The sequence below is a fragment of the Lytechinus pictus genome, chromosome 2 (assembly GCF_037042905.1).
Source record: "Lytechinus pictus isolate F3 Inbred chromosome 2, Lp3.0, whole genome shotgun sequence".
Taxonomy (NCBI): domain Eukaryota; kingdom Metazoa; phylum Echinodermata; class Echinoidea; order Temnopleuroida; family Toxopneustidae; genus Lytechinus; species Lytechinus pictus.
Genome location: NC_087246.1, coordinates 30,468,126 through 30,488,921, shown reverse-complemented (window position 1 = coordinate 30,488,921; position 20,796 = coordinate 30,468,126). Strand labels below are relative to the sequence as shown.

Sequence of the window (20,796 nt, the reverse complement as noted above, 5' to 3'; positions counted from 1 at the left end):
TCCCAGTTTTGCATGTTTTCTATGTTGTTGCAGTGAATTACATGTAAAAAACCCACCATAACCAGTCATTCAATGGATGTTGATATGATATGCAACAAAATATAACAGAGTCTGACTGACTTCCGTGCATTCGACTTTTGGGCCAATCAAAATTCCCTGATTTTTCCCTCATATGAGGCATTTTCCCTGTTTGAGGTATTTAAAAAAAATCAAATTCCTTGATTTTTCCCTGACTGGAAAAAGTAAAAAAAAAAATTCCCTGATGGGCTGGGAACCCTGCTTAACCAAGAAGGTACAATTTATAACTGAGATGCACACAATAACTGTAAGGTTTCAAAATTTTTGTGTTTTTAATTACAATTGCTGTAACATGAACTTAAATGTTCAAGTCTTTATATACAACATCATCATGGGAAGTACATAAACAGCATAATCTGAAGAAACCCCTCAATGATTTTAAGAAAAAAAAACATCAAATATATTCAACGGGTAAACACATGCACTCTTCATATGGATTTAAAACATTCTAATGATGAGCAACATGATAGCTAAATAACAAAAATATAAATCAACATTCCAACCAGCTGAATCCAACCAAGGCAATTTTGTGTTATTTACAAGCACATGATATGGCCATCAGATACTCTAAAAATGTTGTACATACAATCTTATCAAAACCACACCTAAAAGAAACACATCTCCCCTTGAAACATTCATTAAAAAAGAATCCTAAAACCTTTACATGATTATGGTTCTATTTGCAGTGAAACTTTCCCTTCAAGTATTAACTCTAAACATTGCATACATGAAACGAATAAAACGTGACAAGAAAAGGGATGAATTACCATCAAAATGTCACACCTTAAACAACAAAACACTTCTGGCATGTAATTCAAGGATATGATTTGGGCACCATCTCATACAATAACAAACATGAATCTCCTCTATGAAAAGCCAGCAATGCCATCAATTGTCTCAAGAATGTGTAGCATTGTAATCAAAATACAGAGTAAAAATTTCGGCTATACTCTATCAATATGGCAACGCAGGGATTGAAACATTAATGGGTAGGGTTGTCTTACATATTTCAATTCACCAAGGCGTTCATATTGTCTGTATGAATTTGTTCACCCAATTTGTGAAATCAGGGAAACATGAACCAACAATGTTATATTTTGGAGAGCATTACACTTTGATATGGGCATGAAGACTTATGTCGTCACTGGCTTCCCATAGTTGAGAGTGGTTTGAATCAATCAAAGCCCCAGAAGGTTTTTTAAAAATGGAACAAAACAAAGAAATTAAAGGGCTACATATTCATTTTCCAAGGAAAATCCCCCCTTCTTTCTCTCTCTCTCTCTGTATCTCTCTCTATCCATTAATAGTTTTGACAAGAATATGGAATGTAAAAACCTAATATACATCTATGAAGCGTTTGGCATTACCTATGGTCGTACATAATATACAGTGTGGAGTGATTCCAGGAAGATACACGGTTCAATAAGGTTCCAAGTTGAAGGTTTGGCAGACTATTTTGTCAGCGGGAATTTTTAAAAAATGTTATGTCGTCCAGATCATTAAGGGTCAATATCCCCAATAATTACAAAATCATGTCAAAATTTAATTTCATAAGTACATTGCATTAACAATCTCGGGCAAACCTATGACCAGTATAAAATCTGAACACCAGAAAATAATCGCTGATACTTCCTTAAAAATATAAAATAGAAACTCCAACCACAAACACTCCTAAAAATAAACACATTGCTGCTGCTTGGGCAATAAAAGTGATAAGATTGAAAGTATTTGATGAAAGATGATGAGCAGAAATTACAAGAGAGAATGGTAGCGTAACAAATGTACAATCTAACAATGTGCCAACATGTAACTGTTCAACTGCCCGAATATTACAATTACTATGAAATTATTTCAAGGGTAATAAAATGATCATAAACTTCTAAAGCAAATTTTTAACAGTTAAAAAAAAAAAGCTTTAAAGTTGAAATAACCACATTAAAAAACATTGATAGGCAAACATATACCATGTTTACCAAACATCATGCATAGATGGACATAAGACAAATTGATGTTTTGAGGAAAATCATGATTGTCTTTGGAGTGAATTAAACACAAAGTATAATTGAAATTCATTGTAATAATTCATCTTTAAACTGGAAGAAAATAAATATAATTTAGAAAAGTAATTCATCAATGCATTATTCAATTTGAGGAATTCTTGTTCTTCCAGAAAGTTTCCATATTGGGAAAGAAAATTTAAAATATTACATCTATAACACAATCATCCGATATTCATAAAAAAAATTAAAATACTGCATCCAGATAAGATTTCATAATTATTTTCATTTCTTGGTAGTGAAAACTATAGAGCACTGGGAGGTAAATGTAATTCTTCATGCCTCAGCTCATAAGCAGTAATTTAGAGGCTATGTCACGTGTTCTGGGGGTGAAAAAAGACAGTGAAGGAAGAAAGAATGTACATGACGAAGTTTCAGAAAATTCCAACAAGATAGCATGTACATGTAGCTTGCTTCATTACAACTCAAACACAGAATAAAACCCCCAAACCATGAGGTTTGAGAATTTCAACCTAAGGACTTGGGCATAATGTAACCTTGGGATAAAAAAACAATTGGGCCCTGTTTCACATAAAAAAGCTATCAATGACAACTGTCAATACAAAGACAGATTCCACAGAATGAGTAAGAGTGTTCCGAACCAATAATAACACCCAAGTTATTTGACAACTTGTAATTGATGACAACCATTATGAAACAGGGTCCTGATACTAAAACATTCCTGATCAAAGTTCTACATTAAGCCCTATACAACAGGATTCATACTAGAACAAGTAATTTAGGTATTCTGTCAGTTTTGCACCAAGGCCACAATTCTAGCATCCAAGAAAATTTACAAAGCAGTGTGTAACATTTTGTCCTCTTGGGTTGCAGATAAGGATCAATTCTAAATACGGTAAGTCGGTATCTATAAATAAAAACACAGGTTATGATTATACTCTCTGCCACACACAAATCAGGTTCTTGTTTGTAACAGAGACAATGAATTTACAGTCAGAGCTGATTGCAACGTCATTGACGATGATTCTTTCTTCCGAGTCAGCCAGGATAAGCTCTTCAGCCCCTTTGGACTTTTTCAAGGATTGTCTTAATTCTGCTATCTCAGCCCTTGCCTTGGCATTCTCAGCTTTCAATTTAGCCTTTTCTGCCTTTGCCTGCTCTGCTTCGGCCTTCTTCCTGGCTTTCTCCTCGAGTTTCTTCTCAGCTTTGATCTGAGCCAACTTGGCTTTTTTGGCAGCTTCCTGGATCTTTGCTTCCCTCCTTGCCCTTGCAGTCTGAGCTGCTGACCCGGGTGCTGCTGCTCTGGGTGTCTGATCTTTTTGATTTTCAGAGTCTTTACCATCATTAGAAATTGATGTTTTCTTTGGTCTACCCCTTCCTCTTGTTGTTCCTGATGGAGTACTCGGTGGTTTTTCCTTCGGAGCTACTGAAGAAACATACTTTCTAGGTCGTCCTCTCCCCCTCTTTTGTGGTTCTGCTGCCTCATTTCCCAGCTTCTCTTCTACTTCCTCCACCTTAGCATCTTGATTGTTTTCTGTTGCCTCTGCTTTGTCTGCTTCTTCAGTCTTTTCTTGTTCACTCTCAGCTGCTTTGGAAGAATCTGCAACCTCTTCCTCCTTGGCCTTTTCCTCTGCGACCTCTCCTTCATTGGCATCTTTTGGTGCTGTCTCTACTGCTTCTTTTGCAGTTTCTGCATCCATTTCCTGTCCATCGACTGGTTTCTCCTCCTTTTGCTGATCAGCTGGTTCCTGCACAACAACAGCTTCTTCTTTTTCATCATTGCCCACAACCTGAGTAACCACTTCCTCTAAAACTTGTGCCACTGCACTTTCTGCCGTTTCCTGCTTTTCAACAGTGGCATCGGAAGATTGTTCTTGAGCCTTCTCTTCGGTTTTACATTCTTCCTCCGGTTGCTTGGCGGCTGCCTCTTCCGCTTCCCGTTGTTTGAGGATTGCTTCAGCTTCTTGATCTGATATCTCCTTGACCTTGGGTTCCTCTTCCTCCTCCATCTCTTGTTCATTGTTTTCAGGCCAAGGAAGAAGCTGTATATGAGAAATCAAAATGAACAGGATAATCAGGTTACCAAGTACAAATACATCACAGTAATTCTGACAATTACCAACTGCATTTAGCATGTATTTGTGACCATAGAGAAAAAAAAACCCAAAGCAAACAAAAAAGCCAACAAAATCCCAAAGTGGAATTTTAAAGAAAGTTTTGAAAACAGGGAAGGAGTTGAGACAGAAAAGTTAACAATTACCTATCAACATTAAAGTATTATCCAAAGGCTACATTTTCTTTCGTTTTATTCAACGATCATGTTACTGGTTGAAGAGAACAATCATCCTATTTTCTCATATATACTTCTATATTTTTATCTACTTTGAATTTCCGTTGTATTGATTATACACCAAGACAACTAGCATTGGTTATCAACCACTGACAAATATAAGAATAAAAATATAATATAAGAAGTATTCTGAGGATCAAAATCTGAATGCTCATTCATAGTAGGCAATATGCAAGGTTTACAGGAAAAGCACTTTACAGGAAATATCTCTTCTTCTTCTTCCAGAAGAAGTGCTCTTTCAAGATACTGAACTTAACATGCTGTAGTTTGTGTCTGCATACAGAGCCTTGCTTTTATTCCCCTTTTCAAGTGCACATAAGAAAAACAGTCATGGTGACATTAATGAGACTGCATAGTGCATACCATTCAGGCAAATTTTTAAATAATTTTTTTTGGGGAGGGGGGGGGGCTACTTTTCACAACTTACTGCCTAAATCTGCAACATTGGAAAAGCTTTAAAGGGGAATCCAGACTTGATCATAAAATGTTGTGTTGGAAAGGAGAATAATAAATGAAACAGAATGGTGAAAGTTTGAAAGAAATCGGACACGCAATAAGAAAGTTATGGTTGATTTAAAATTGAGATCCCTATGACTATGTAGATTTCATATTAGCAACTGGGTAAGTAAATTATAACAAGGGGCAAGGACAACTCTCCCATAGGCCATGTACTTAATTATCAGGGATTTGTGTTTTAATCCTAATTACCTATTCCCCTGGGGCAGTAACCTAAATATAACCCAGGTAAGTATATTATTTTATGTCCTCATGAAAGAAAAATATAATTTAAAGTAAAACTTTTGAAAAAATGCCAGTTTCGCCATTTTATATAATGGAGTACATGGAAGAGTAGTCCTTGCCTTCCATCACTATGACATTACATATGCCGCCAATTTGAAGTCTCCATGGGTATAGTGATTACCTATATTTACAACTTTTAGAAATTCATAACTTTCTTATTGTTTGTCCGATATTGTTCAAACTTTTACCTATCAACTTGTCTGAATTTTCTTTTTCCTTTAAAACCAAGTTTTTATTTGGGTTGGATTCCCCTTTATCATTGCAATGAAGTGGGATTTCCAGGGCTCATATTTGTTTAGTTTCCAGGGCTCTTTTGAGCTGCATTTTGGGGGATAAATCGCCCCTAGCCCCTGTGTAACTTGTTTTCCCTGATACCATTCAAGACGGCCATGACTATACAATAAGACCAAGAATGCATCAAGAGACATTCCAACCGTCACTTTGCAAATGACTGCAACTCACCTGGCTTGGTTTGACTGGCTTCTTGATCTTTGTATTTAACTTCTTGCTGACATCGTAGACCCAGACCTCTCCTTGATCGTCACCACTGACCAATACTCCGCATCCTGTAAAAGGTACACAAAGGCAACACAGATACTCATTCTTATCATATATAGGAAGATTACTGTGAAAAGGATTGCTCTTTGAATGCCCTCACATAAACAATAATAAAAGATAACTACAACTTAAACTGCCATGCCAACAATTTGGGTGTAGTCCCATATATGTATAACTGTGTAAAGTGCATATGATTCTCCTTCATTTTGCGCTGTTTTCTGCTTTTTAATGCTCTCAATTCATCAAGGCTTGGGAAGTACGAATGGAAAAATGATGGTTGAAAGAAAAAAAAGATGATTATTTTGTGGATTTGCCCTTAATAAGACACTATCCAAGTTCAACAGCTCCTATGTTTCAAAAAAGCAAGTTCGACATGCTCGGGCCATATTTGAATGTCTAGATATACAACGTCCAATATAAATATTTTTAACTAGTTATAAAACATCAAATACAATGACAAACTAAAAGCAATGAGACATACCAGGCCACGTTCCAATGTCAAGATATACACTGTCTGAGTCGCACCATTCCAACGTGTAATGAGGATTGATCGTAACCTCCTTGCTACCAGGTACCTGACGCTTGCGAGACTTGGACAGACTCCATACGTGAATAGCGCCATCACAGGCCACTTTGCTTGCTGTGTAGATAAACAAAACATGCATCATATTTATGACATATCCACTGCAATTACATTACACAGATAATTATACAGCAGCATTATGTAGATTTCAGATTATGGTCTATCATTTGCCAGTGGTCTAAAGACATATTCAAAAGTCAAAATAAAACAATCTAGTCGCCTAATAAAAGACAATGTTGGGACTTCTCAATGTATCTAATGTCGAAAATTTAGCCCAAAATAAACATACTTTGTTAATTTTTTCAGCCTTGAAATTAAAAAAATGTACCAGTTGCACAAAAAACACTGAACAGAAAACGGTACAATTGAAGTCACCAATACATTACATTGCAATACTCACCAATGAGATCATTTTTAAGGAGAGCAAGTCCATCGATCATGTCTCCCTCTTTCTCATTATCCTCTTCCATTTCCTCTTCTTCATCCCCCATTAGCCTTGCCTTGCTTGGCAACAGAAACTCTACATTGTGGCTTCTGTAATATATAGATAAACATGTGCAATTAATAGCAGTATTATAAGGCATGAAGTTTTGGATGGGGTGTTCAAAGGAACTATTACCAGCAGGCTTGGAGAAGATAAAAACATTTCTACTTAAAAAATAAACAGTGAGGCTTTTCTCAAACATTTTTAATCATTAAAAAAAGGTTTTGGATTTATCTTAACCCTAATTCTCCCGGGGGGGGGGGGGGGGGGGGGCCATAATGCCCCCCCCCTCGACAATTTTCGCGATATATCCGCTGCGCAAATTTTTTTGACCTCGCCGCTCACTGACTTTTTACTTTCAAGTCTCGCGCAAATTTTGAGACCAAATTTGTGACGACCGGATACGCGGTTACGACATTACGCAACATTATGTAAGTGCATGTCAGACCCAAAATTGCTCACAAACGTGATTTCATGTACAAATCCAATGCAAATTGTGTATTTAGCCAAAATTCATAAATGTATCATTATTTCTACTTTTACTGATTGAATATAATTAATTTTGCCTTGCTTATGATCAGAATTAAGTCTTGAACGATTTCCATTGAAAAAACAATAAAAAAACAAAAAGTAAAAAAAACAAGGAAATACATAAGAAATTCATAAAACAATAAAATACATAAGAAATTGATTTCCAAACTGAAGTTTTTTTAATTGCGATTGTTAAGAATGCTACAAAGAATATTTTAACCAAAAATTAGCATTCTAGGAGCTTTATTTAGTGAATTAGAGCAAAAAGTATGATTTATGCATAAATTAGCATAATTAATTCATATAAAATAAAATCTCATTATTTTGGAAAATTTTACCATACAGCTTTGTAGATTACATCGCACACAACCAGCGTGCAAATTTTTGCGTCGCTCGAGCAATCAGCGGCCGAGATCTTAAGGGGGGGCCATTATGGCCCCCCCCCCCCCGGGAATGACAAGAATCAAAATACCCACTAGGTATCATAATTTGCAATAAGTTTAGGCCAGATAGATTGAAGGGGGAGGGGAGAGGGATGTTACAACAAAAGTAAACAAATAATGACAAAGTAAACAAATAACGACTATAATATTAGGCCTGTGAACATTTTTTTTAAAATAAAGTATCAGTAATCGGAAAGGGAATATCACTTTTTTCACTATTCAAATGTTAATCCCACATGAAATAATAAGTTATATATTCAACTAGGTTAATAGTCATGAGATTAGTCATAGTTATTACAAGTAACCCCTATTAAACATACAGTGAGTATATACATCAGACAAATATATAATATAATAAAATTATCTTTTTGGCTTGCAATATTGGGGCGCTGTCCTAGGAATTCATTGGCGAACTTTTTGAAATATCAATCAATTAAATATTGAATATAATTTCCACAACTACTCAGAAAGTAAATTTGCATTCACTCGCAAGTGGAGACAACATCGTGGCATGCCTATTCTTCCTTTTTCTTATCATGGTACATATACAGTCAGACCCACATTAGGAACCGCCTGTCTATAGAGACCACAAGTTGGATTTCCTTTAAATAATTTTTCCCCATTGAAATAGGATTTAAAGATATATGGAAGTAGTTGCAGTTAACACTGATTTTATGAGAAAGTCTGTATAACCAAGGTTAATTGTCAACTATATCCCTGATCAAACTCTGGTAAAGTTACATAAAATGAACTTTGTCCAGTCATGAAATCTATGCTGAAAAACAATCACAATTAAGATTGCCAACACAGATAGGCACATGCGGGACAGCGTATTATTATTGTTTTGAAAAAGACCTGACAATGCTTTAAGTATAAATGCTTATTTTGCTGATTTCTCAGCAAATCCACAATATCTTCCAGAATCCTTAGGCACTGATTTTTTATCAATACATACAGACACCTGGGTGGTCGGTCACTTAAAACAATTCTGTACAAACTCGTTTTGAAATTTTTAAGTAACTACAACTAACATTTATCTGTAAAGGAACTTTTCTTTAATTAAAGAAAACTACAACCTTTTCAACATTTTCTTGCCTCCCTTGGGGAGTCTTTATTTACAAGATTTAGTGTATTAGTGATTTTCAATCAAATTTAAATACTCACTTTTCTCTCTTGGACATTGGTCCCTTGACATCTATATCCCATCCATAGCAGCCATTGTCACAGCCAGCCATTAAAAAGTTAGACTTGGGGCAGACAACCAAACCAAGACATCTACCTGGTGCTTCCAATGTGAATAGTTTCCTGATTAGAGTATACAAAAAAAACAGGATATGATAGATGATTGTTTCTTGTAGGAGGAAGATGGGGATGGTCTATTCCCATTAGCAGAATCTCTGGTATTACACTTTGATTTGCAGGTATCAAAGGCCTTCCCAAGGCTTCCACTCATGCAGAAAATAATGTTGGATCTACTTCATCAAAGTGAATGTTACACTACAAACACTATTGAGTGCCGTTACAGCCATATAATTTTTAACCAGTAAAGATCTCAATTCTGAAGTGAAAAGTATATTAAAAAGAAAATAATTTGACAACGAGATGAAGTAAAAAAGAAAAGAGGAGCATAAAGATGAATTTGAATGAATTCTTTTCTACCTTAGCATTTGTCAGGAATATTGATGAATATTGTTAGATAAAACCTAGCATTCCATAGAATGCCATAGTCTGGACTTAAACCAAGTTTACCTCATATGCGGTGGTATATGAACTTACTTGTGTCTTGTCTTGAGATCTGCTCCTTGAGGAATGCCAATATCGATAACGGTGATGTCTTCTGAACCACCTGGATCAAGTGGGGTACAAAAAGGGGTGGAGACAAGGTTTCATATAAATCATCGATCATTCATTTCACAATACATGCACGCTAGTGATGTCACTCCCTCGTATTAACCATGAGAGATTGCTTGACAACGGAATACTCAAAACCCTATATCAACCACCATATTACTCTTTCAGAGTGACTGTATATGAACAGGGTAATATATTTCTAGAACTTTTGTCTTTCTTCGAGGGCTTGTTTTATAGTCAAGGTATCAACAAATTAATTCTAATGAGGTGGCTTAAAATTAATTGTTAACCTGTCCCAAAATTAATCACTTACTTAAAGATAAGAATGAAAGGAAAACCCAACATAAGGAAGCCCCCTGCTCACGTTTGAATTTAGATTCAGTTTCAACAACAAAATTATTCTGTTTTATAAAAGAGGAAAGCAAATTAACAAGGCAACAATAGTCAAAACTGACTAGTTTGCCTATTCAAAATAACAACAACAACAACCCAATCACAAAATCATTCAAATGCATTTTTCAAGTACAAATAAGAAGCGAGAACTATGGTACTTACAGAATAGCCATGTGGGTCTCTTTGGATGGAAGAGCAGGCAATTGACTGGTTTGCCTTTCTTCTCGCATTTGATCTCAGCATAGCAGAGTAACTGGGTGGTGTGGAGTAGCTTGATGGAACCTCGTACTCCTCCTGCAGCAAGGACGGTGGTTGGTCTGCGTTGCTGTTCGTTGATGACGCTAAGCTTGGTCCACGCTATGCAGTAGAACTCCTGTACAATGGATATGAATCAACAGAAATGAACGGTATTTGGGAATCATGGTTAGGTCCATGAAGGCAACACAGTGAAATTAATATGAATGCATTACAAAGTGTGTGAGTTTTAAAACAAAGACAAGGAAGAGATGATAAATTAAGTAAAGGATACTCTTGCAATAGCTACAATGATTCATTAAAAAAAAAGGTAAAAAATTCCATTCTCCAACAAAAGAACCCTAGATATGAAGATCAGTTTTTATTGTCCACAAGCAGAAAATGGGTGATTAAGAGTACAACCATGCAAATTTCATATTTGCATTCTTCTGTGGAAATTTTTAGTGGGGAGCATGTCCTAATGTCAGTTTGAGCTCAAGTAGGTTTGACATAATCTCGACAAATCAATCATAAACTGAATAGTAACAATCAGAAAGACAATTAAGAAACTTACCTCTTTCTCTCTTGTGTGTTGATATTTCTTGAGTACTTTTCCAGAGTTGCAGTCAATGACACACACTTGGTTACTGCCACACGTTGCAACCGTCCATTTACTTGCACCTGTTACAGTACATCAAATTCACTTCAATAATCCATTTGTCCCCTGACAGTATGATGCAAATGATACATTAAACTTGGAACACAAATTACTCCCTAAAATACACCAGAACAGAAATAATATTTAACATCTAAAACAATCCGTAAAAAACAACAGATAGTAAAAATAGTCAAAGCAAGTGAAAAAGAATCGCAACAGAGTAACATCCTCATTTTAAAGTACATGTACCGGTAACTGTTTTCCAGTATTAAGTGATGGTATCTCTAGTCATTGTTACCTTCATAAGGATGTTATTAATACATTTTTTCATTATCAATAGTGCCTATCAAAATATATACCATCATTCTGCAGAAACTGTGTTAATTGATCTGAATTGGTCGTAACTATTTTCCAAGTGGGCCCAGAACATTGCTTATCAATTATTGAACATTTTGATATGTAACAAGATTGTATTGCAATGTTGCTTTTTTAATCGAAATTCCTTTTGTCATCGAATTTATAAAAATGATGTTAAACTTAAAGCAAATTTACCTTCTATTTCAGGGTTTGGTTCGAAAGCACATTTCCATACATTGGTCTTGCAGTCTGTTGGATCGTTGTCTACAGAATGGCATCTCAAAAGATGAACAGGCTCATATGCAATACCACATTCCTTCAAAAATACAAAAATAAAATATTTCAAATTCAAAACACAGATTCTTTATATATGCTATCAGAAAGGGGGTGTAACCTAAAGAGAAACACTCAATATTTAAAACTGATTGCCATTTTAAGCCCATGGCTTGCCATAGGCTTACAAATGAACAAATGGCTGTATCTTTGTGTCACAGAGCTGGTGGGACCCAAGGAAAGAAGTTTAATTACACTCTTACCACCCTATTCAAGTCAAACAGGGGAGCATTTCAATAAAGCATGTGTTTAGTGATATTCACTGACTAATATGCTTTCAGTCAATCAGAAGCATGTATTTTCAGTAGCTTGTAACAGCTGGAAGAGAAATTCAGATAGATGTTTATCTGAACTTTTTTTTATATATAGTATGAATATAATGCATGAAATATCAAATCCATCTTTGAACATTACGGCCTGAATTCTCTGAGGTTTCAATTGTACCCTGGTAATACACCATGGACTTTGCAGATTTGTGTACAAAGTCTAATTTTAAATGCGGGCTTTTGGCAAAGGGCACCTAATGAAAGCACAATAACACAAGATATCTGCATATTCCAAAGTTTTGTACCATGGTACAACTGAAACGTCTTTTGAGAATATGGGCCTAAATATTCAAAAAGAGGCATGAGTATATATGGTAGCACTCAAAACCACAATGGGACACCGAAAGGGGAAAAAAATTGGTAAGGTCACAGCCCTTTGACAAGAACACTAATGCCTGAATGAGAGATAGCTGTGTTTTATTTTGCCAGTGATTCGCTGCATATTGAAAAGTTTTGATGTCCTAAACATGACCATTTCATCTACAAAGTATTGTCTAATTATTGAAGTTCAAGGTCATAACCGCAAATACGGTTGAAATCAAGCAGCCCTACTAAGGACATGTTTTGCGTTAAATTTTGATCGGACAGCAGAAATGAAGAAAGAAGATCATCTCACCTGATTAGAATCTTGGCTTTCCATTTCCTCGTCCTCACTATCCACCTCTTCTTCTTGTTTGACGTCTGGTTTGTTGTCATTATCCGCATCAACTACCCCAGCTTCTTGCCTCTTCTGGGCCTCTATCATTTTTTTCTTTGCCGATGTTTTAGGGACCTTGCCCTTAGGGGTGGCACCTCCCTGTACTGCCTTGGCCTTCTTCTGGGCAGGCTCTTCACTGGATTGTGCTGTGGAAGTACAAATAACAATTAGCATGTCTTGCAGTGAATGCATATATTTCATGATAGTGATACTGTTGTTAACAAGTCATTTTCATGCATAACCCTATTTTAATTGGGCTACTGACCGAGACAAATTTTTCACACCCCCCCCCCCCCCTGTTTGACTCTTACTTTGGCATGGACATTGAGCTTTGTGTACAGGGTGCCATGCTTGTTATGCCAAATTTCTCTTGTATGACATACATGTATTTTCGCACACTGGTAGGCCTGGCAAAACAGGGTAAAGTAATTTCAAATTGTACAACACCACTTATCAAAATTTGAAAGAAATCTTGATTCATTGATTATTGATTCATTCATGGGGGTGTTATGGTCTAGTGGTTATGACTCTCGTCTTTCAATCTGAGAGACGAGGGTTCGATTCTTAGCCAAGGTGTGCTTTCGTTCAGCAAGAAATTAACCCACATTGTGCTGCACTCAACCCAGGTGAGGTGAATGCTTGAGCGCTTAGGCAGCACAGCTAAAGCCGGGGTAATAATAATAGTTGGGAGAACAATTTTCGGAACTGAAGTGGCTACCCTGGGTAAATATGCCATTATTATTATTCATAAAACTTACCTTGGTTTTGTCGTTTCTCCATAGATTTAGCCAGTGCAGCTGCACTTCCATTGCTCATAGCCTTGGATGCAGACCCTCCAGCGTCATTCCTTACAACAATCTGAACTTTGGATATGGGTGTACCGGGCTCAGCAATCTTACGTAGATGAGCAGTCATCTGCCTAACACACTTCTCAGCCAGTACAGTGAGCTATGGGTATAAGACGTAAGAAACATTATCATAAACATATGATGAAAGTGGTGTAAATCGGGAAAACAAATTATCAAATACATTTTCACATGCTCCAAATCAATATTTTGATTTGGTTAGATTTAAAAATAAGGGAGTATTTTGATTTGGTTAGATTTAAAAATAAGGGAGACACATAAAATCAAGAAATCTTGTAATCAGCTAAGGTTTCTCAATTTTGTTATCAATTGTTAATTAATTTTCTTTCACTTTATCCTAGGGAGCACTTCATGAATGGACTTGTTGGATGTTTTATCTGACAGTCCATGTTTAACACAGTTACCAACGTAAACAGTCAGATACCTGTGATTCAACTGAAACGAGGCAAAGTTGCCATGATCTGAAAACTTCAGACAATAAATTTCTGGAAGTGTAATAAAAAAATGTTTATTTCTTGGGAAATATTGTGTTATACATGTTTTATGTATTACTTCACCAGTGTAGGGAGTATTATAAGACTGCATCAAAGTGTTGCATCTTGAATAAAGATGCAGGGTACATATGAGAAAGTTTTAGGTCCTGTTGATTAGGCATAGGGGCCTCAACTCCAACTGTATATTTTGAGTAGCATGTGCTTGCTCTTATGCCAGCAGCACAGGAATTGCAAAATTGCTGCACATGTGCAAGCTACCATCCTTCTGACAACCAGGCGACAATATTCTACATACACAACATCTAAATATTACCATGTGATGAGTGAAATCTGTGAGAGCATCAGGTCCAAACTGAACTTGATTCTTGAGAAGTTCAATGAACTGTTGTTCCAGCATCTGGACTTCTGCCTTGCTCATTGGGTCCTTCAACAGAGGAGCGCAGCTCTCCGCCCACAAGATATGCACCTGTCATGAACAGAAAGAAAAGACATAGGGCCCTTTATATCAGCACATTCAAAATGATCTTCAATTAGGTATTGGTGATTGGACTTACAGGATTCACATATAACTGATCATACTTGATTCTCTTGTAATATATTCAGGGTGCTTATGATACATGTGGGTGATTTTAAACAAGATCAGATTACAATGTATTCAAAATCTTGTTGGAATGCTTCCTAGGCAGAGGAGAAAAGGTATATAAGGTCTGTAGGAAATCAAGACTCCGATGAACAATGACCCGTAATCAGAATATCCTGCTGCATGCCATGGTCATGGTGTCATCTCAGTAGTGAGGGCTATATAAAAGGGGAGTCAACCAGCGGTTTAAAATTACCACTGGTTTACTCAGTTTGTGCTTCAAAGTTACTTTGCATTCAACAGTCCACTAAATAACCATTACTACACCACTTCCATTACACATACATTTTACCATTTACACACTATGATAACAGACGTATATAAAAGGCTCTCGAATAGGTGTGATATTGATTGCGTATAAACAGCAAAGAACCATCTTCAATCATCAAAGAAGCATTTTTATCAAACACATGGACTATTCTTCAATATTCCCCAGTCCAGGATATCTAACAAATCATTGTGATACATTCCCAATCAAAAAGCTATAAAGAATAGAATGGTGAACAAGGCACATCCTGCTTGTAAGAACCATAAACCCATGTGGAATTGCTAAAAAGAAACAAAGGATGCAACTTTTTAATTCGCACTACCTCACATAATAGACCACAGAAGAGCCATGGAATCCAGAGTTCAAAGGTATTAAGAACACAACACAAAGGCTTTTTTTTTACAAAGATTTCACATCCCACATGCAATGCATTCACAATGCCAATCCTATCTATAGTATGTATGCAATGCAAAGATGATAACAAAAGGTCCAACAGTAAACTCATCATGACTTTAAGGGGTGGGGGGGAGAAGAGTTCATCAAGCATCTTGCCAGTGATTTTCATCGACCAATTTGCATTAAGATTGGTATATCACATGCAAGAATTTCAGTAGCTTATAAAAAATAGTTGGTGGAAATCCCGAGTTATTTGTTCATAAAATGCTCTCTAAATACGTATACAAACCTGTTCCTGCAGTGTCTCTTCCATATTGAGGATTGTTTCTCGAAGATCAACTTCTTTCCCGTTCAACACCTTCAACTTGGGAAGCATGTAGACTGCAATATATTGGTCAGCAACCTAAACCAGACAGTAAAATAAATATGAATAATGAAATACAATCAACTGCGTTTAATGTTCATATAAGAAATAGCAAGGATTATGAATACAGTAAATTAAATTTCTCTAAAACTCCACCTTCACTTAAAAATATGTGGAACAAATTACAATGTGATACCAGGAAAATTATACCTTGTCTTCAAATTCTTTTTACTCACTCATGCATGAACATGAATATCATATTCTGCATAAAATTACCAACAGAATCCAATCTTTAAATTTCCTATGTAAAGTGTTTTTTATTGCTACTTATAAGGGATTAGGAGAATTTGGTAGTTGATGGGTTACATTAATCAGTTCACTCACAGTGAGCTCGTTGTTCTCGATGTGAAGCTCCTCTACACTAGGGAACTGCTCCAGGGTATGGACAGACTTGAGCAGGTTGGTGTTACAGTTGAGCTTCTTGAGGTGACGCAGTCCCAGTGAGAGAGGGAAACCAGTCAGGCGATTGTTGGTCAGGTTCAGATCTACCAGGCTGCTCATGCGAGAAAACACTGCCGGGTCAAGGGTAGAGATGCGCCTGTTGGACAGGTCAAGGTGCACAATATCCTGGAAGAGGACAAAAGAGAATATTATCAAATTAATAAGAATATTACCACCAAAACACAATTACAATATTCTTTCAATCACATGTGCAAAAAAATGAAAAGCCCCCAAATTGTAACACAACATTTTGTTATAAACTCAATATTTTTAAATTTTTATTGTAAACATCTTCTCCTAATAGCACTTGGGGTGGGTAAACACTGTCTTTATTGTAAAACTTTCTTATACGTCCGATTTTGATGAAATTTTAACATAATGCTAACTTGATATTCTCTATTCATTTAAGTCAAATTTTTGTTGGGGTGTACTTGACCATGGAAATGGGAATAATATTTACCGGAAGGGTGGAACATCCACTGCAATTAAGCATCATTTTTTCAACGATGGTGCTGCTCGAGAAGATCTTGGTGGGAATGACAGGAGGGGCATCCGGGTCAGGACATGGAAACACCCGGCTTGTGCCAGTCATCCGACTGCCTACAACATAAAAAAAAGCACATCATGTTGCGAATATTAAGGACAAAAAATGCTATAAAAAAAAGGGGGGGAGAGTTTTGACACATTTCATGTAAATTAACACTAAGGACAATTCACACAAAATTAGTACATCATTAACCTGTACATGTACATTAGTGACAAAATTGCACATTGAATTGTTCCATCCTGTAATGCATTACGATACAAGAACCATATTTTCTCATTAAATACAGTATTTATTACACCTTGATTTTACCAGTAGAGTAACCTGCCTGAAATTAGACTGTTAAGATTTTCTGCATTTTTTTAAATCAAAATTTCTTCACATAACATTTGCATCAAGGTTTGTTGAACATATTTATCTATTTTTAATAGCAATGTTAATTTTCAACGTCCATCTCAATATTTCATAAAATCGTCGGCGGTCATCCAAACGGTCGTATCAGTCAATTTTGGTCAAAAAATATATTTTGAGATTTTTGCAGAAAATAAAAGTACAAGTCCTACTCTATTCATAACTAAATTTCTAGGCAGCAATCTATTTTATTTTATGAGATGATTTTCACCGCGATGCCATACAAATTTTTAATAAAATGCACAAATCCCATAGGAAATGTGTACTGTAACACAGATTTCAATGCGCGTGGTCAGCCAAACCGTCATATCGGCACTGGGCACTGCATTGACTTTGCACGTAAAAAGCAATACAACGTTTTGACTGATCGTGCGCATTGAAATCGCGGTCAGTCAAAACGTTGTATTGCTTTATCCCTCTGGCCTTTTTGTACAGGGAAAATCTAAGCCGCTCAAACCGAAATTACAAGCATGTAGCTCTTTTGCGATATTTTCTAGGATCCTTAGTTTTGTGTAAAAATAAAGATATCAATGTCAAGTTGTTTTTTTTGGGTCTTTTTCAACTATGTATTTTTCTAGCAATGAATACATGTATGTTGTAAGGCTGGGGAACTAAGTGTGAAAATAATAGTAAACTTCGAAGTTGATTTTCTCTGAAATAGGTTTGCACTGTCGTATGTGTGATACGACGGTTCGGATGAATGCTGACTAAATGTTTTGCGGCCAAGATACGTCAGCCTGCGCTGTTCATTTGACATAATGCACCGGCCTTTCAAAAGTCAGTGCAATACCACCTATGCAACCAGAAGTTGCAGCGGTCCTTCGATTCCCACATTTTGAAGACACTCCTAAATTTGTGAGAAAGATCACAAACTGGGAACACCACAAATTTCTTCATTTTTTAGCACTTGTTCACTGCAACCACCCTGCCTGTGGGGAATCTACAGGTTGGACTATGGCATGCCAATGCTGTACACTTTTGTGATCAAAATTACTAATTTCCGTACAGTTGCAATTTATTTTTCATTAGTAACTTGGGAATAATTTTTGTATTCACTAGAGCGCTCAAAAACTTGAATTTTTGGCATATTTTTGTTTACGCCCTCTTTTGGTGGAAAATAATATGGCAAGAAAATTGTCATTTTTTATCTTTATTTTTAATTTAAAAAAATATTTTAAAGAATCAAATTTACTTAAGAGCCAAGTTGTATGACGAATAGGTGTATAGAAACTGTCAGTGTAAAAAAATCAAGCATTTGTCCCAAAGAAAAAGAGAAAATAAGCCAAACATAGCCAGCCATCCTTATTTTGCCACACATGGAGATATATTATAACTAAGACTTAAGTGAATGAGTGATTTTAGCACATTTTTCAGTGACCCGCTTCTTTAATAATAATTAATCTGAGCTACATTGCATTTGTAAGCTACGGCTAGACCAAAAGCTTCAGTCTCTGTTATGTTGGTTGTTCAGCTGAACTCCGTTGGCTTCACTCACCAAATACAGAGACCGAAGTTCTAGCGCGATCTGTACAGGGGACTCAATGGCCATATGTTTATGTACTTAAGAGCAGATAAAACGGGGAAGTGAATTTGCGCGACAGCCGAGGTAAGTCACTGTTTTTGTTCCTTTTAACTTGATTTTTCTCTGTTTTTTGGCAATTAATGCCAAGAGGGAATATTAATTTGCATTTTGGTCGCGTTAATTTTCAAAAATTTTATTCATTAAAGACAAAAATTGAAGAGCCCCGACGGGGGGATTTTGTATTGCAAGTCCTCTAATGGTGGCTGCACGATAGCGAGCCGTCTGTGTACGAGGAGAAATAAAAAATTTAAAAAAATGTTAAAAAACTCCTCGAAACAGACGGCTGCCAGCTGTCTAAGCTACGGCGTGCTGTGGAAATATGGCACAGATTCCATATTTTCAAGGCAAGGGCAAAATTTAACTTCCAAAAAAAGTAAAAGGGGATAAAAAATAAATTGACTGAGCCCCTGGCCCTGAGGCAGCCTCAAATTCAACTTGGCCTTGGGAAGCAGGCGGGAATTAGTGTGCATGTGTGTGAAATGAGACATGAATTTACATGTAATTCAGACGCACCAAGTAAATTACAAAAGTACACTACAAGGACTTCTCGTCACACGCCTTGGCTTGCACACCATGCAAGCAAACACCCACACTGCACTCCAATCACACTGTTCAACACTGCACACAGCTGCCCAACTCTCGACCTTCGCTCACACAGCTCTCTGCACACAGGCGTTTGGGCCTCTGAAAATGCACTCAATACAGAAAGGACGCGGAGTCCCCCACGACTCACGCACAGCAAATTGAGTGAAATAAATAACACCACCACGATTCAAACATTAAACAACATGTCAATCCGCAATAAACGAGCTCTGAAAGGTATACAATTTGAACCAAAAATATATGATTCATCAATAACATTAAGCTCACCTTTGTATGCCATCTTGAACGAAGCGAAATTTCCCTCAAATTCCGGGTTGATTTTGTGTCGACGGCGTTTTTCTTCACCGTCTCGCTCACAAAAGGATGTACAGGTGGCGAACATTGGTGGCGCTAAATAGAATTAGAATTTTTCTCAAACATTTTGATTAAAAACGAATACTGTTCTTATTTATCTGTAGCTCAAACAATTTAAGTTTATTATAATATCAATATGAAAAATAAAAATATTTTTTAATGCAATTCGAATTAATTAATATTCGATAAAAATTAATTTTCAATAGATATATTTCTGATCTATTTATAAAAGGTTTGTTTTAATAGACTACGTAGCGCTATCTGCTGCCACCATTTGAGATTTTAAGTATAGGTTATGAAAAAGTGTGGCAATCATGAGCCTTTCTAAATCGCAAAAAATGGTTCAGATATAGGACAAGAATCTACTGACGAGATGCGTTGATTTCCATGATGAAATGGAAAAGTGTGTTGGATGAAAAGGGATGAGAAAACAATTAGAAAAATAATTATACACATTTTTTCACTCTCAATTATATCCTAATAAATCAGGAAAAATCAGTATAATTGGATAACGTAGCTGCAGCCCATTCTTCTTCTTCAGGTTAAATCTGCCTCCTTCAGGATTGAAGATTCTTGCAGATGGCAGATTAGTCATCAGTCAGTCATGTATGTTTTATGTACAAGAAGGTCATTGATAAGAGAAGTCGAAATTTGTTTGTTTGCTTGATAGTTTTTTGTGTGTGTCCAGTGGCGAATGGTTTTAATTGATCTGCAGTGCATTAATTGTGATCTACGATGTGAGATGCTGTGTTGTGGGCATCTCATGGTCACTGTCACTGAGCACCTCTAGACACTAGGTGACCCATTTCAACCACTCGTATGATAATAATCAATTATACCCATTGCAGAGAAGCATAGTTCTAGTAAAGTCGATACCTTTTGACAAAAACCTGCACTGATAATAAATAATAAACTAAATTTTTGTTGCCTTTCTGCACACCACCCCTCCCGTGGAAAGGGTTACACTTAGCGCCCTCTCATGCTCCAAGATTTTCCCAAGGGCACCTCGAAAAGGGTCCCTGGGAATACTATAGACCATGAAAGACCTGGATCGGAAAAGGTTATTTCATTTTGTTTG

At 36.4% G+C, this 20,796-nt stretch overlaps 1 protein-coding gene across 1 annotated transcript; it reads right to left on the bottom strand.

The window, feature by feature from the left end:
- Window positions 1-326: 326 nt before the first annotated feature.
- Window positions 327-19,739, bottom strand: LOC129254421 (leucine-rich repeat and WD repeat-containing protein 1-like). Its single transcript, XM_064115281.1, has 16 exons — window positions 19,632-19,739; window positions 16,685-16,824; window positions 16,108-16,350; window positions 15,649-15,762; window positions 14,369-14,521; window positions 13,454-13,643; window positions 12,615-12,841; window positions 11,535-11,655; window positions 10,899-11,005; window positions 10,253-10,463; window positions 9,623-9,692; window positions 9,011-9,151; window positions 6,789-6,922; window positions 6,287-6,445; window positions 5,710-5,813; window positions 327-4,138 (listed from the first exon to the last, which is right to left on the bottom strand). The coding sequence occupies exons 1-16, from the start codon at window positions 19,642-19,644 to the stop codon at window positions 3,029-3,031; spliced, it is 3,237 nt and encodes a 1,078-aa protein (XP_063971351.1). The 5' UTR covers window positions 19,645-19,739; the 3' UTR covers window positions 327-3,028.
- Between the last annotated feature and the right edge of the window lie 1,057 nt (window positions 19,740-20,796).

What these genes read in the sequence shown, in the direction of transcription:
- LOC129254421 (XM_064115281.1), bottom strand. An exon ending in AAGAGACACTGCAGGAACAG is followed by an intron (nt 14,522 to 15,648) that starts GTTTGTATACGT and finishes TGTTCATGACAG; the next exon opens with GTGCATATCTTGTGGGCGGA. An exon ending in GAGACCCACATGGCTATTCT is followed by an intron (nt 9,693 to 10,252) that starts GTAAGTACCATA and finishes CACTTGATCCAG; the next exon opens with GTGGTTCAGAAGACATCACC.